General features: G+C 37.1%; 1 protein-coding gene across 1 annotated transcript in view; it reads left to right on the forward strand.

Moving 5' to 3' along the window:
* LOC128111916 (disks large homolog 1-like) overlaps window positions 1-18,173 on the forward strand; it is a 47,122-nt gene that overhangs the window by 12,804 nt on the left and 16,145 nt on the right. Inside the window, exons 4-8 of the mRNA XM_052740459.1 lie at window positions 1,764-1,833; window positions 6,007-6,106; window positions 15,066-15,107; window positions 15,893-15,913; window positions 17,412-17,462. Of these exons, the coding sequence (XP_052596419.1) occupies window positions 1,764-1,833; window positions 6,007-6,106; window positions 15,066-15,107; window positions 15,893-15,913; window positions 17,412-17,462 (284 nt within the window). The remainder of the gene's footprint in view (window positions 1-1,763; window positions 1,834-6,006; window positions 6,107-15,065; window positions 15,108-15,892; window positions 15,914-17,411; window positions 17,463-18,173) is intronic.

The following is an 18,173-nucleotide window of genomic DNA, read 5'->3' on the forward strand; positions in this document are numbered from 1 at the left end:
AAATGTTTAGTCAATAAATTCTAGTTTAGTGGTACACTAAATACTCCAAGTATTCTTCTGGAGTACTAAAGAACATGAGGCTTTCATCTGTGAGTACTAAGGTCCTCTTGTACTCACAATCAGACATTAACTAGATAGTTTTCATAGGCTGTTCTGTTAGGTTTTCCTGAAGTATGCTATCATAATTAAAAGCTGAAAACTAAAGTTTAATATACATGAAACCAAATTTGTGTGATTGATATTGATGTCACTATCTAAATGAGATTTGGTTTCATTTCCTTGCATGTTTGAATAGGTGACCCTTTTGTCAGGACACTAGCCCATCCTGGCTGGAACTCACTGTGGAACACAGTCTGACCTCAAGCTCACAATGAGCCTCCATGCACAGTATAGATGCTCCTTTAACAAGGTTCAAATTCAATATTTTTAAAGCCCTTCTGGCACCTCTTAACCTGTTCCCAGAGTATACCTTTCACCCTCAAAGACGTAATGAAGGTTACCTGTTCTCCTTCCAAAATACTTTTCAGCTCTGACTTGGATATTACAAGATACAATTGTACCTATTACATATATATTATTGGAATTAAGCTTAAATTTTTTCTATATGTATTTTACATTTCAGAGCTTCAGAACAGTACAGAATTTTTCAAGAATAATACAGTGTGTGTCCAAATTTTTTAATTTTGCTACATTTGCTTTCTCTCGAGCTTTATTTTCATTATGTATGTGCTATGCTAAGCTAGTATTTAAAGGGGAAAGAAGGAGACCTGGGAAAATGACTGAAGTCTGGCAGTGTGTTCAGTGTAGTTATGAACTGAGTGCATGGGAGTGTACACGTTATGCTGTAGTTTGGTACTTCATAAGAGGTTTCTGACTTCATAGTAAAACGATGTGTCATTTATCAGCAAGTCTAATGAATTTTAGATTATAGGTGATGTCAAGCAAGGCTCTTAATTGTATTGGACTTAAATAACATCTGGGGACTGGTGAGATGGCTTGGTCTGTAAAATGTCACACAAGTGTCAGGACCTGAGTTAATCCTGACACCCACACAAAATGTCAGGTGCAGGATGGTGCACACCAGGAATTCCAACGCTGGAGGAGACAAAGACAGGACAATCCTGGAGTGTGCCAGCAAGCCAGTCTACCCTAATTGGTGAACTGTAGGTTCAATGAGAAACCCTGCCTCAAAAAAGTAGGTAGGGGGCTGAAAAGATGGCCCACTGAGTTAAAAAGCATGTATTGCCTCTTGCAGAGAACCCAAGTTTGGTTCCCAACATCCAAATCATATTGTATGCTTATGACCTAAGTTTGAGGATCCAGCTCTTCTGTCTTTCCTGAATACCCACACATTTGCTCATTCTCATATACAGGCATACATACATACATATATCTATGCATACATACATACAACTAGATATTTTTAATGGTAGCATGTAAGGAAGATCTCTAATGGTGACCTTTGAGTTCCATGCATACATGTGTTCATGCATGTACACTCACAAACATGTACACACACACATTTTTTTAAGAGAAAACTACTCTAACCAGGAATAGTAATGTAGACTATAAACCCCAGCTACTCGGAAGGTAAGACAAGGTTCTGAATTCACATCAAGCTTGAATAACATAGTGAAAGTCCAACTTAAAAACGGGAAAAAACCTAGGAATCAAGGGTCGGTGCTAGAAAATATGTCTGAGACGTGTAAGGCTTAGGATTCGGTCTCCAGCAACAAAGTCAGTGACCTTGTGTGCTTTGACAGAGTGGAGAAGAAAGAACGAGCCCGGTTAAAGACAGTCAAGTTCAATTCTAAAGCAAGAGGAGACAAAGGGGTGAGTCTGTGAAATCTCTTACTTCTGGAAATTCTTAAGACAGTAGGCCTTTCCATAATTTTTATTTCAGCTCTGTTGTTACAATGAGAAGACTTACTGTATGAATTACTGTGCTCTTGGCACAGATTAGAATAGTCGTAGTCATTAATTATAAAGTAGCTATTCTGCACACCTTTTCCAGTTACGCCATTTGATAGACTCCTGGTAACTTTTGATCAGTATTATTTTTATAAATGATATGGACTCAGCTGTTACTCAGTTGTTTGATGATACTTTTTTAGTTGAGTTGATGATATGCACTTCTAATACCAAGGTGTAGAGAGAAGCAGATAAGCAACAGACATACTTGTGTTTCAGGTATTATAGAACAGCTAGTTTAGTGATTCTTCTATACTATTAACTCCCATTAAATATTATTATCTGCTGAGCATATTGGCGTACACCTTAATCCCAACAGTCAGGAGGCAGAGGCAGGCGATTTCTGTGAGATTGAGGCAGCCTGCTCTACATAGTGAATTTCAAGCCATCCATTGATACATAGTAAAACCTTGTCTTTAAAGGGTATATGGGTGGGTGTTTCATTGAACTAAGTCACAGTGTAAGTTCACAAGTTACAGGTGAAGTCATGTTCTTGGTTCTGTATCCCCTTCATCCCATAATTAATTTCTTACTAGAATCCATGGTTTTTGATTCTAGGATTAACACGAAGCTGTATTTGGAGGGAATAAAGAAAGTCAAAAGAAGTTGTATAGATGGTGAAAATATATCAAGTTTCTTGCGTATTTTTACTTTAAGTCTGCTGAATGTGAAAATATAAGATGCTGATAGATGAGGAAGATAGTACAGGTTTCAGTTATCCTGTGTATGCAATTCCTCATTACCCATAACCCCCTGCAGTGAAATGTCCCTAAGTAAGCCGAAGAAAGAACTTTTACACATGCTGTACTGAAATGCTTTTCATAATATTTGTGTCTTCAGTTTCTTTAATCTGAAGCAAAATTTTATAAGCTTTTCATTATACTTGAAATAAATGTAAAAGCTAAGTCAGCAAATACATTTACTCTCTGTACACCTTCATCACTATACATCACATCTCACGAAGCACCCAATGCTTAAAACGTCAATATTGTAAAGAAATTAAATCTGAATAAATTACATAATTTAATTTTTGAAAGTGAAAATTTCTGTAAAATTAACTTGTAGCTCCATACAAAAGCACAATTACATCTTATAACCCGAAGTAATATGTAAGTTAGAAAATTTTATTAGAAGAAAGATTCCAAGTAAATACTCAGGATATTAAATAACTCAGTGTTTTCTGTACTTGTTTTATGTGTGTATTTAAATAAGTCAGTACAGTGAACCATCAATGAGTTGAAAAAGAGGTTGCATGTTTTAACTTTCCTTTTGTTCTGTAAAAAGTTAACTTAATTAACGACATTTAAATCTTAGTCTTGTTTGTTGACTGTAACCAACTTTGTACACAGTCACTGTGTTCTAACACAGCATCAGAAGTATGCATGGTACTGAGTGGGGTAAAAATACGCTTGCCATTGATGCAGAACTGCATTTCTTCCTATAGTGTTTTCTATTCCTCCTTTTCCTTCCTTACATAGTGAGCTGCAAACTTTTTTATTGCAAACCTTTAACATTTCAGTTTCTCATTAACATTTTTAACACTCATTTAGCTATTTTTGAAATGCTACATACGGAAATTATGTATCTATGTTTAATATATGTATCAGGAGTTTGTGGCATTGTATCATTTATTATGTTTACTACACTCTTACAACATGACATTAATGATATTAAGAAATTACACATAATTTTCATTGAAAATACAGAAAAACTGAAGGTAACATGTCTCTTCAGTTTTGTATTTTCCATAAACTTTTTTTTACTTGTTTGCTTATGCTTCTTTTATTTGCACTTTTAATAAATTCACCTGGATGATATTAAATTAATATAATTAACACATTTCTTAACTAACACACATTTCTTCCTGTCCTGTATTATGATGTCCTTGTGATATCTCATTTTGGCTAACTGCAAAGATAACAAAAATCAAAACATTTTTGAACTTCATGTTTCTTTTGGTTGTGTGCTAGGAAACTGACTCTGACCATTATATATGCAGTAAACAGGGTAAATAACCTTTTTTATCATCATTTTTTTCAAAAACCATAAATTCGTCAGTGATTATTATACAAAAAAGATGGCCATTTTTAATCACATAATGCTACTTGACGGTTTATGAAATAGCTGTCAACCCAGATCTCCCAAAACTCTGCTCCTCAGCAACAGCGTTTCAGCCTCTGCTAAGAGCTCTCTTCGTTCTAGTTCCTCAGAACCTTCCACTTTGAAGATAATTTCCTTGGTTTATAAATTTACTTATCTAATTAATTTATAATGAGTCTTTTCAAAGTAAACCTTGAGCTGTAGAAGTGGAGCTGAAGGTTCCTTCCTTAGTTGCTCGTACCACCTGTTCATAAACAAGGACGTGCAGTACAGATTGCTGTCAATATGCTGCTGCTGCAGAAGAGTGTGCAGTAATGGCCCCACGTGTAAAGATGCATTTCCAGACTCCAGTGGTTTCCTGAAGCCATAGATGGAACCAAAACCCATATATACTGGGTTTCTCTTGTAGATTCATATCTATGATGAGTATCATTTATAAGTTAGGCACAATATAGATTAATAATAACAGAATAATTATAGCAATAGAATAGAATTGCCATTATTGCTACTCTTGTGTCTTGATACATTAAGTAAAATGATGTTTACTTGAATATAAACACATTGATTTCAAGAAGTCAATCTGATAGCAAAGATGGCTACCAAATCACTCATGAGTCAGTCGAGTATACAGTAGATGCACTGGACAGAATGACGTGACAATTCACATCCAGGGTAGGTTGGAGCAGGATAGCGTAAGATTTCATCATGATACTCATATCAAGATGCAGTTTAAAACTTGGGGATTGTTCATTTCTGAAATAGTTCACTTAATATTTTCAAACCAAGTTGACCACGGGTAACTGAAGCCCTGGGAAGTAGGTTGCTGATGGTACAAGGCTGCTGCATGTAGCATTTTATGACACAGATGAACTTGGAAAATCAAAACAAGATTTCTCTCTTTGGGCTAGTGGTGTAGCTTAGTGATAAAACACTTGCCTAGCATGTATAAGAAGGCCCTGGATTCAATCCCTAGCACTACCTACCTCCACCATCCCCCCCAAAAAAATTCTTCATATCATCCTCAGGCCAGATAATTCATGTAATGTCACTGGTAGGTAGTGACTTAGAAAGCCCGTAACAGAAGACTTGCACAGGGAGCGCTTCCTCTTTAACAAACCCCCTTCATGCTTCACAGTCTCAATTAGTAACTGCACAAATGTTCTCCCCATTCGTATGTCAGAGTTCACACTTACTTACCTTTTTCTCTTCTAAAAGAAGGGGTTTTTTTTTTTTGTTAGGAACATCCTCTTAATTTTTTAGGTTCGCTTTGTTTATAGTGGCTATTGTGTTAATTCATTGTAACCACAAGTAAAGGCACAAAAGAAAAAGCATAATTAGGACAAAGTAAAATCAAGATTGCAGCCGGGCGGTGGTGGCGCACGCCTTTAATCCCAGCACTCGGGAGGCAGAGGCAGGAGGATCTCTGTGAGTTCGAGGCCAGCCTGGTCTACAAAGTGAGTTCCAAGAAAGGCGCAAAACTACAGAGAAACCCTGTCTCGGAAAAAAAAAAAAAAATCAAGATTACTACTTAATACGTGACAGATAATTGAGCAGCAATATAATATTAAAAATAACTTGGTATCACATATCTATTACTCTACCTGAGAATTTTCCTAGAAAAATACATATTCATATAAATAAATATTAGCTTGGTTTATACTATAATAGTAATCTGATTAACTCTTTTGTCAAGTAGCATTTATTATTTAAGATAAAACTGAATGTGCTCTAAAATTCTAATATTTACCACTTATGAAATATTAGAATTATAGGACCTTATACAAAATCAGAAATTCATTTTTTATGTGATCAGTGTAAAATTGATGCAGACTGCACACTGTGGTCACAGGAGTCAGCTTCCATAGCTGCTAGGCTGGGCCTTTGTGCACACAGAAGTAGACACCCCCTTTGTTTTGCCCTCCTTCTCTTCTTCAGCAGTCATTCAATGACAAGCGTAAAAAGAACCTCTTTTCCCGAAAATTTCCCTTCTACAAGAACAAGGACCAGAGTGAGCAGGAAACCAGTGATGCTGACCGTAAGTATGTGGATCCATTGGTCAACTGAAAATAGAATGTAGAGGGACCTACTGCCCTGCAGTTGGTTGTTACCATGGAGACAGTTTCAAGAGCTGCAACAGGTGACTGATTGTCTTAACCAGGAGAAATTTAATACACATAAATTAATCTGTATGCCAGTCTTAACTTTTCTGGCACCCAGGAATTGTTGAACAGTATTTTAAGTTATCTGTTTATAACTTACATATAAAAATAAATATAATTCTTTGAAGTAAGGGTTCATATAAAAAGCACTTGACACACATTCAAAGAGTATTTCTGAGGGGAAAAAAATGTAGGTATAGTACTACCAGTTTCTGATACTAGATCATCTGGAGTCAAGCTCCAATTTTCATTCCTTTTGTAAGTAACATTTAGTTGGTAGCTCATTCGAAAATTTTGAAAAACATACCGGCAGTCTTCTTGAGATGTGTGTGCCTGTGATGGTCTTGGAACTGTCTCTTACTGTAGCACCAGTTCTGTGCATCACTGACGACTGTTCTCTTTGATTGTCTTTTTACTGCTTGCTCTCTGGGGACTACTCTCTACAGGAGATCCCTGACGACATGGGATCAAAAGGCCTGAGTAAGTGATCGAAACACTCCCAAGTCATTTTTTAACCTCCTACCTTATTCGGGTACATTTTGAGATTCACAATAGTGCCTTTCTGGCATGAGGAGGTATGTGCTTTAGGTGGCTTTTAGACTTTCCATGTTTGTAACATGCTTGGGATTTTTATTTCTGTAATACAATTTTTGTTGTTTCTTGTGTTCCTTTTTAAGATACCACTTGAAAAACTCAGTTACATTTTGAGTTTCATAATTTTTCTAGTAGTTACTTTTGCTAGAAAGGTTTTAATTATAGACTTTTTTAAGGTTTTTTTAAATGATACCACCTGCCCATATTAATAGAACATTGACATGTATACCTTTGGAGTTTTGTGTCTCCCTTTTTAAAACAAGTTTAAATCACTACAGTTATATGTTAGAAACCCCTTGCTTTAATGTGAAAGGATAAGATAGACGTCAAGTTCAAGCAGCAGTCTAGGGGAAAGTTAAGTAGCCTCTTAAGACCATAAGAAGCGATAGAGAGTATCCTATAATTAGTGCTCCTCTCTTAACCAGGTTATTTACTTTGATGTGCTCTTGTTGTTGTTATTGCTGCTGCTCTTAACCTTCTGTCTACTAACTAATTAGTTATATAAAGATATAGCAGATCTGATAAGTAGAAGGAATCTAATAAATATTTGAATAAGAGCCAAGCATGTGATAGATGCCTGTAATCCCATCACTAACATTGAGTGTGATCCCATCACTGACATTGAGTGTGATCCCATCACTGACATTGAGTGTGATCCCATCACTAACATTGAGTGTAATTACATCACTGGTCTACAGAGTGAGTTACTGTTTTAAATTGACTATTTTCAAATCACTGAAATATGAAAAGTCACCTAATATTACTAAGTTAAAATTTAGGTGATCATAACTCATAGAAATAATCATTCAAGCTAATTGTTTTGTTAAATTGTTCATTTCATTAGAATTATTAGGCATTTTGAAAACTTGTAGAGTTTTATTGATAACTAACTAGTTAGCCTTCCAAGAACTACATCATTAAATAATATTAAATGTTACAGTTTTAATGATGGATTTTTACATTTTCATGATTTACTTTTACTTCGATCTTAATGACTTAGGTTTGCATTAGGCAGAAGAGAGTGTACTTTATATATAAAGTACTTCTGCTAGGCATGCTTAATTCTAGGCACGCTTTGCTCTAGACATGCTGTGCTCTTTTTTATGTTTGCTTATGTTTTCTTAGTTGGGTGAGTAGGGAGATGGAGAGGATCTGAGAGGAGTTAAGGTAGGGGGGAAACATGATCAAAATATATTGTATGAAAAAGTTTTAATTAAAAATATAATTTGGTGGCACCACAGATTTCCTATCACTAGTGGCAGCTTCTTTACATTTTAGGGAAATTGTCAATGAAAGCCTTCAGTAACTGGAAAATGTCTCCCCAGATGCTCTGGGATTTATTTTGTGGTTTGTATATTTTAGAGGTTATATGCATCAACTTGGAATTTGTTAATCTCCTTAAAGTACCAGAGGCCTATGAAAACACTAATTAAAAAGAACTAAGTGGGAACTGGGCTCCCACTGATGCTGCTATAGATGATTATGGCTCCTGCATCTTACGCTGTTATGTATGCTTACTCCTCACCCTATGTCTCTCTCTCTAATTGGGAATTGAAACTTCCTTAAGAAAAAAATTATGAAAAACAACTGATTATCAGGCAATGTCATTTAGAGAAAGATTTGATTTTCTACATAGTGTATTATAATTCATTTTATTATAAGTATCTGCTTCATTTCATAGGAATTGAAAGAATTTATTAACTTGGCAACCTAAAGGTCAAGGTTTTATTCAGAAAATATTGGAAGGAGACAGAAAAATACCAGTAGAATTCTAAAACTGGGTTTGAAGGAGGTTATCATGTAAAACAAACACATAAAGCATACAGGCTGCTCATTCTAGAGAAAATACTGGAAGAAGGGTACATCATGGTATTACTTATGGCTTCATTAACCTGTATGCTAAAGTTCAAAACTCACTAAATAAGACTAAAGGAGATATAACTCAATGGGCAGTAGATGGGGTACTCTGAAGTGAAATCATAACACACAGTTTCAGAAAAGAATTCGCCTGTCTAAGATGCTCTCATTTTCTATTTCCTTTCTATCTTTACAGTTTTCAATTTTATAAAGCACCTCGGCTAGCCACATAGGTTTCTTGTGTCTGTCTGCTTTCTTCTTGTTCTAAAAGCTGATGTGAGCAGTTATGCACAGCTCTCAAGGGCCAAAGCCAGGCTAACTTTTACTTTGATTACAAATAATATGTCAAGTAGTATTGCTTGGAATTGACAATGTAACATTTGGAGAGAATAATAGTACATACCCTGTCAGAAAGGAAATGTTTGAGAAGACAGGTAAAACGTGTTAGAAATAGAAGAGGCAGAGGAGAGAGGAAAGCAGAGGAGGGGAGAGGAGGAGAGAAAGCTTAGGGAGTTTTTTCTTCCTGTATTATTAAAGAGGCTCAACCTGAGGCCTCAAATTTCCTAGACAGGTACCCCACAAGCATTTTTAGACCTGAAGAATATATTTGCATCAAGTACAGGTTTTTTTATGAATCAATAAGAAACAGTCTATCCACTAGAAAACTAGACAAGGAATGAGGTAAGTGTGTTGGCTTTCTTTTACTAGCAAAACCTAAGAGAATCAGCTTATAAAGACAGACGTTCATTTGACTCATTTTGGAAGTTGCAGTCCATGATTGCTTGGCCCTGCTGTTTGGGAGGCATGTGGCAAGATAGCACATCATTGCAGAATGTGTGTGGTGGAGTAAGCTGTTCACCTCATGGTTCCAGAAAGTACAGAAAAAGCCTGAAAAGGCTAGTGTCCTACTGCCTGCCCTCTTGGAGATTACACCCTCAGTAACCGAAAGCTGCACTCTAAGCTGCAGCTTTAAGTGTCTACACCTTCTGCTCGTGTCAAGCTGGGGACCAAGTCCTTCATTTATGGACCTCTGAGAGACGCCACAGGTACAGCCCCTAGCACAGCAGAGCTCAGAAGATAAGCAGATAGAACAATCGTGTGTATTTTCCCAGTAGTCAGCATATACAAAATAATGCCTTCTACCCATTGCCTAGAGATGCATTCCATGATGGAGATAGTTCTATAGAGTAGCTTTTTAAAGCACTGTAATTAAAAGTGTAAATTAATACAGCCTTTCTCAAAAATTTTCTTTTAGTTCATTAAATCCTTTTCAGGGAGATTATCCTCAGGATATAATTGGAGATGAAGATAAATTTTATCATTATTTAGAAGTTACAGCAAAAAGAATAAAAAAGATTGAAGCCATCCTGTGTCTAATTTGGAAATGGCTAATGAAATATGACTTATCTGTATTTATAGTATTATATGACAGTTGAAAATCATATTAAGAACCAGGTCACTCATGCCTGTAATCTGGTCCTGGGAAGACACAGCAAGAGCATCACAGCCTGAGATTAGCCTGATCTACATACAGATGACATGGAAAATGTTCACAGCGCAAACAAAAAAACTGAAGCTACGTACCTTAGATATGCAGTCAGAAATAATATTCTTGTGCATGTCTTTTGAGATTCAGATATATGCCTTTCTTTTGGGGAAATACATAGGAGAGGGAGAAATTTTTAGGTTGTACATATATATTTGTTTAGCTTTACAAAATTGACTCTATATGCATAGTTTCCTTATCTAAGAATTAATCAAACTGCAGGTTGAAAATTGCTGTGGAATATTTGTTTAGGCAAAGATGAGTTATATTTGTCTATGCTGCATTTATTTAACTATGTAAAGATGTGTTCCATTTGTGTTGATTAAATAAAAATAACCTAGACTCAGAGAGTCGGGGTTAACAACTAGGTGACAGGAAGTAGCAGGTAGGACCTTAGTGTGGGTTTTTTATTTGGGGCAGTGTAGAAGGGAGTGGCTTCCGGGGATGCCAGCTGAGAGAGAAAGTTAGGCATTTGCTACTCTCTGAGCTCACAGGTTTTCTCCCTAGCCTTTGAATCTCAAGTTTTATTAGAACTATAGAGATTTAGTTAGCACTGTGTTTATTGGCAGCAACAGAGCCATTGTCTGGGGGAACAGAATTCCCCGCAGGTTATGGCCTGAGCAGCCAAGTTGCTAGTAATTAAAAGAGCAGCCACTGTGATGAAGGTAAAATAGCATCTTGGCACCAATTTACCAGGCTTTTATTGGGCTGCCAACCAGCTCCCAAATAAAGACACAGAGACTTATTAGTTATGAATGCTCGGCCTTAGCTTAGGCTCCTTTCTTACTAGCTCTTATAACTTAATTTAACCTGTTTCTCTTCGCCTACATTTTGCCTCAGGGCTTTTTATCTTTTTTTCATCCTACATGTCCTGCTCCGAGTCTGGCCGCCTGGATGGCTGGCCCAGAGGCCTCTCCCTCTCTCCCCTGCTCCTCCTCCTTATTCTCTCCGCCCATCAGCCCCGCCTATCCCTCCTGCCAACTGTTGGCCATTCAGCTTTTTATTAGACCAATCAGGTGTCTTAGGTAGGCAGAGCAACACATCTTTACATCGTTAAACAAATGTAGCACATGTTCACATCATTAAACAAATGTAACACATCTTTACATAGTTAAAGTAATATTCCACAACAGAAATTACTTGGGAGAAAAGTCCAGATATCTGCAAAGCATAAAACTTGAATTTGGCCGGGCGGTGGTGGCGCACGCCTTTAATCCCAGCACTCAGGAGGCAGAGCCAGGCGGATCTCTGTGAGTTCGAGGCCAGCCTGGGCTACCAAGTGAGTTCCAGGAGAGGCGCAAAGCTACACAGAGAAACCCTGTCTCGAAAAACCAAAAAAAAAAAAAAAAACTTGAATTTGTCACATCCTCAAAGCACTACACTAACTGAGCTGAACTGATGTGTTGGCATCCTCCTCCTGCAGCTTCCTGCATTTCACAAACCCGCAGTCTTTCTGTGCGCTCTTATGTACTGTTATTCACTTCCCAGCCTCCAGTAATGTCTACTGAATTGGCTTTAATTTCCTTCTCATTCTCTGAACAATTTAGCCATTATTTACACTGTATTGTAGTTACAGAATCAAAAATGGGTTAAAGTATATGGAAGACGACTGTGTCACTCTGTGCCTGTGGTCCCAACATTTGGGAGGTTAGAGGCCTGTGAGAAGGAGTTCAAGGACGGACTGAGCTGCCTGTTCTAGGACAGCCTGGATTACATGGGGCTCTGTCTAGAAGGAAAGGAGGAAGTGGGGAATACATACAAGTCCTACAAGTTTTATGAAAGGGACATTCACATCCTCACATTGTATTACCTCTGGAGTCCTGGAACCAACCTTTGGTAGATATTTCGCGATGACTGTGCTGGCAAATAGTTGTCCAGACTCTTTCTCCCCCAATCCTAACCCCAGTAGATGATTCTGGCTGCTTTATATCCTTGTCTCTGCTTGACGCGTCTGGTTCTGTGGTTGTGCTGTAAGTAAACTTAAACACCTTTTCAGCTGTATGTTAGCTCTCCAACTTTCTTTTGCAAATTATGTTCAAGTTTTTGTTTTGTTTTTATTTTGGCAGAGCTAGGGCTTGGGCCCATGTGCTTCATCCTGCATGCTCAGCAAGTGCTGTACCACTAAGCTACAGCCTCACCGCCAACAGGATTTTTAGAGAAGGGGCGCTTTACCTTTCGTGTAATTCTCAAGCAGTGCCAGTGATTGCCCTAGTCTAAAGCCTAGCTCAGAACAGCAACGTTTTATTATAAAGGAACTAAGTACAGAAAATGCAGAAACCTGCGAAGTTTAGTATAGTGTGCCTTTTGGGAGTTTTGAAGAGTTCGAGGTGGGGGGGTGAATAAAAAACAAAGAATAACTTTTTATTCTATAGTATGTCAGATTGAAGGGTAGACTAGTAAATGTAAACTCTGTGTTCTTTTAACCCTGCTTCATAAATTCCAGCTCAGCATTAATCAGTTTTGTCTCTTACATACCCACTTACTCTCGTCCTGCAGATAACTTTTTCTTTCTTTTACAACTTAGAGACTAAAGATTGTAATGCCAGGCCTAATACAGGCTTCAGAGGGTTTATTTTTAATTTCTACTTACAACAAATTTTAAAGAAATAGGATAGGTAAAAAGTGATATAAGCTAAAACATTTAGAATTATTAATGTTGTTTAAAAAACAGTTTAAAGCAAACTGAAATGTTTAACAGATAAATTATAAATTATAAATCAAATTGAATATTATTCAAGAATCTCAATGATTGTATTGAAGTCTGTGTAGTAACGTGAAAAAGAAGTGGGGGAGGGAAGTGCTAAAAAGATACCGCAGTGGTTAGAACAGTTGCCCCTATAGCTATAAGGAGTAGAGTTCAAATCCCCAGGACCATGTAAATGTTGAATGGGTATGGTAGCCTGCCTGTAATTCCGGCCTCTGAAGGCAAAGGCAAGCAGACTAGCAGGTGAGAGAGACTAGCAGTATTATCAGTGAGCTCTAGGTTTGATGGAGAGACCAGCCTCAGTGAGGAAGGTGGAGGAGCTGCAGAGGATGATTGGCAGCCTCTCCGTCAGGCCTCCTCATGTATTCACAGCCACATGCACGTGTAAAGCATGCATGTGTACACATGAACATGGAAAGAGACAAAATTTAATATACACTTAAAAATACTGTTTTTAATGTGTGCTTGTCATGTATTAATTCTACTTCTAATTTCTAGGTGCAATTATTTTATTGAAATTTCTTAGCTTACAGAAGAAAAACTTGACAATTTTTACTGTTTTCCTCCCTGGTAGTGTCTTACATGTGTAGGTTTTAGTTATTTTCACCCCATCATGCTCTCTGGCCCCGCTGAACCCTTCTTCCCACGAGTCTCTTACTTTGACGTCTTTGCTCCCCTTTTCAGTGCACTGAGCATGGGGCTTCCTTGAGCATGGGGCAGAGGGGTTATTTGGTGGGCAGCTTACCAGTGACTCCCCCTCCCCAATTCTATTTTTAAAATTTTAAGTCCTTTATTTAAAATAAGTTGTGATTAAGAAAGGTATGTACCTTAAGACTGGGGAGGTAGCTCAGTCAGCAGAGTTTGTCATAGAAGCATGAGGACCTGATGTTTAAAAAAAAAAAAAAAAAAAAAAAAAAAGCCTGGTGGAATGGCACATGCCTATAATCTTAGCACTTGGGAGTGAAAATGGAAGAATCCCTGGGACTCGGCTGGCCCGCCAGTCCTGCCCAGTCAGTGAGCTCCAGCTTTAGTGAAAAACGGTCTCAAAAATAAGCTGGAAAGCTAGAGAAAAAGACACTCCATGTTGACCTGTGGCCTCGACACACCCACATTTTTTAAAGAGAGTCTTTCTCTTTGCAAGCTAAAATGAATGGGTTTATTTTCACTCGCATGAGGTCTACTCTTCTCCTTTCTTGAGAGCTGCTTAATTGGCCTGAGCAGACCTTAGCCTCAGACTCCTTTGTCTTACAATGTCGTTGGTGATGGTGGTGGTGTTCTTTCCCTAACATTAGAAATTTAGGTTTCCCTCTGTCCTTGAAAGTTTGTGGTTTTGTTTTTCTAAATAAAATTTTTGCTCTTTTATTCAAGGAAGATATAAAGATATTTATTGAGAGATGAGCACCTGTTACTTACCGAGTTATGAAATGGGGCCACTTGTGAGCAAAAGCTAGGTGGCTTTTTACTAATATTTATTGGGGGAGTTCTCGTATTTTGCAAAGTAGTCTGTTATCAAAGCACAGTTGCTGAGGAATGCCAGTCTATTAAAAGACAGTGCCGGCCTCTCAAATTCCTTCTTCGTGATCTGTGAGACAGTTTGTCATCTACAGAGCTTTAGGTGGCCTCTGGAGCCTAGGTTCTGCTGGAGACAAGCTCTGGTGAAACCTTACCTGTTATAAATGATAGAAGTACCTGTCCCATCAGGAGGCGGCCTCTCTTAGCTCAAGTGGAACTTGTGTCCTTACTGGTCTTTCCTAAACTAAATGGTACCAAATATTTTCTCCTTTTGGATTTTATGATATGGTATTTTATGAACTAATTCAAGATTACATTGTGTCTGTTCTATGTTCTACGTGGGTTTTTGCTGAGAATTTTGTTCATAAACTATATTTAAAGAGTAAGGCATTTTCTTTTACTACAGGTATTTCCCCTTGCTAATTCGTGTTAATTTAGTTGAAAAATTAACTTTTTCATAGAAAATCTAAAATGCTTTATAAAAATTCTGTGGTTATGTGTGGTTTATATCTCAACATTTATAGTATCACCTTGTCTAATTTTGATAATTTGCTTTTATCAGCTTTTAAATTTGTGACACTGGGTTTTCTTTGTTTTTCTTTTCGTTTTCCTTCCATATCAGAGCACGTAACTTCTAATGCCAGCGATAGTGAAAGCAGTTACCGTGAGTGTTTCATGTTACTTGTTCTTTTGTAGAAGTAATAAGTACCTTCAAGTGGCTCTTCCTCGGGGATAAGCTATAAAACTACAAGTCAGATACCTAAGATTGAGAAACTAGGAAAAGCCAAATAAAGTACAGACTTGAGTGTCTCCAACCCAAAACTCACCATCTTTAGCAACAATGTGACACTCTAAAAGTTTCAGATCTAGAACAAATTAATTTTCAGACTTTTCAGTTTAGAGCTGCTTAGCCAGGATTGCCTGTGTAAGTATTTTTAAATGCAAAAAAATAAATCTGAAAAATTTTTGCTGCAAGCATTTTGAATAAGAGGTCCTCAAGCCACTCATACAGAAAGGTTAATTTCAAGGTTTTAATGAAAGCAAACCCATTTACCAACTTAATTGTGTATACGATACATAGTACATGGATTTGTGCGTATCTTATAAAAAGTAATTATCTGATAGGGAATGAACTTGTATTTTCCTTAGTAATTTTGTTTTTAACATAAGCACTAAAAAGATATTTGTTAGTAATACTAAATGATTATTAGTTTATTTTCTTTTTATTCTGCGCAACCATTGCTCAAAAAGTAATACTGTTTTCTCCCTTGATGTTTAATACTATATTCTTGATGTTAATTAAACTATATAAATATGGATCTTTTTTAGACACATTGGGGTGTAGAAAGAGGGGAGAGTATGTGAATATCAGTTGTAGCAACTTAAAATTAAAATTGTTTTTCTGACTTTTTTCACTGCTGTCTAAAATGAAAGTAATCTTGATTACAGACGAGTATGGCTGCTCAAAAGGTTAATCCCGTTCCCAGTCCAGATATTCATGTTGGCAATATATACTTTTAACCCTCATTTGTTGGTTGGATTTTTTTCCTACATAATGCTATGTAATTTGAGGAAGACAAATGGGAAAATTTTTCTTTATTTGCTTATAACCAGAATCCACTGTAGAGTAGTTGAGTGGTTTTTCTAGACTAAAAAGGGGTAATGAAAGTATATACTGTCTTTTCTCACCATTTGCATGAATTAAGTTGTGGAATATCCAACTGCATGATTTCGTAGTATGTGAGCCATATTTTACATCAGTAACTTTTGTTTTGTTTTGTTTTGTTTTTTTGAGACAGGTTCTTACTAGGTGTAGCTTTAGTTAGCCTGGAACTCTCTACATAGAACTGATTAACCTTGAATTCATAGAGATCTGTGTGCCACCATGCCTAGATACATGAGTAGTTGAGAGAGAGGGAGAGAGAGGAAGAGAAAACAGCTCATGAAGTATCTGTTTTGGGATACTACAGTGATAAGATTGGAAACAAGCACACACATTTAAACATACAGTTTAAAGCAAGTACAGATATGTGTGCCACTGTTACAGATTGATAAGGCCCACAGCTACACACACTGAAAACCAATCACAAAGGTGGTAGAGTTGTTACAGAATCTTGATAAGGAGGCCATTTTCCAGATACATGATTCAGTTTTCATTGCTTTCATTCAGTCACCGAATCTGTTTGTTTTCTATAGTACATGTTTAGAACTAGGGTTTAATTATTTTCATGGTGTTCGCGTAGTTGGTAGTTTTGTTTTGTTTTGTTTTTTTTCATTTATATTTCCAAAGCTCCTTTAATTTAAACTTCAGATGCTTTAACTTCTGAAGTGCTTTTGTAATCAAAGCAAGATTATAATTGTTTTTAAAAATAAAATATAGCTTTAGGTAAATATACTCAATTGGAACAAAAACAGTATTTTCTGTGGCTTATTGGGTTTTTCTGATTTTTTTTTTTTTTTTAGGCAGAAACTCACTACATAGTCCAGGCCAACTTCAAACTTGCTGGGATTGTAGGCAAGCAGTCCCACATCCAGCCCTAGTCCATAGGAAGGGATTTTTGTTGGTTTTGGTTTTTTGTCTGGGGAGGCTGTTACTTGTTTGTTGCCTGTTTTCTGTAGTACTGATGAGCAAAGCCAGGCAGCCTTCCAGTACATTAAACCTCCAGCTAGAAAGGAAGGTGATCTATAAATAGAAGAAGCACATAATAACATTAAGTTATGGAAAAAAATAGTACATCTATGTTTTGTCTCATGTCTATCAAACTTACCTTTATGGTTTAATAATTTCCCCTTTTGTACTGAATCTTGCCTTGGATAATTTCTGCTCTAGTACCTTTTTGTATACCTTGTCAGTTCTCAGAATGTCCTGGTGTCTTCTGTGTAAGGAACTGGGTGAGTTGTGTGGACGAGGGTGACATTGACATCCGTTCCCTTGAGATTTCCTTACCCTTGCTTTAACTCTCCGTAGGTGGTCAAGAAGAATATGTTTTATCGTATGAGCCCGTGAACCAACAAGAAGGTTTGTGAAGTTTGTTAATGTTTTCTAGCCTTATTAAAAAGTATATATTCAGGGCCAGTGAGACAGGCAATTGGACAGGGTGCCTGCTGCCAGACCTGATGGCCTTGGTTCAGTCCCAGAAGCAACATGGTGGAAAAAGAGAAACAACTCCCACAAGTCAAATATTGTATTGGAATTTTGCTGTTTTTAACTATATATGTAGAAATTGCTATATGAATTTCAAGAAGCACTATTTAACCCAGAGAATATTAGAACCAAATCATTTTATTTTGGCTGGTTTTTATTGGTGTTGTATTCCTAAGCCACTTTTTTTCAGCATGTATAATATTGCATTACTACCCTTAAAATAACTTTAAAAAAGTCAGAGATGATTTTAAAGTCCTTGTTTCTTACCCCTTCCCCCAGGCAGGTTCTGGGCCCTCCCTCTTTATCCCATGTGTTGAATCTTCCTCACTAGATCTAACTCCCCAACCACAACACTAGTCTGATGCTCACCACCAGCTTCCCTTCAGCATGGCCCACTGTGTCCTCTGCTGGATCGTCTTTCTAGATCACTGCTGTCGTCCATCACTTCTACACCCGCTTGTTCTTGTTCCTGTCCTCTTTGCTCTGCTTTCTTAGTTTTTAACTTCAGAAACCACCAGTAAAACACCATGCTTTGTTTTCTGTTTATAATGAGGTATTAGCGATATATTGAAAGGTCTAAGATGA

The sequence above is a fragment of the Peromyscus californicus genome, unplaced genomic scaffold (genome assembly GCF_007827085.1).
Source record: "Peromyscus californicus insignis strain IS unplaced genomic scaffold, ASM782708v3 Scaffold_16__1_contigs__length_79575227, whole genome shotgun sequence".
Taxonomy (NCBI): Eukaryota; Metazoa; Chordata; class Mammalia; order Rodentia; family Cricetidae; genus Peromyscus; species Peromyscus californicus.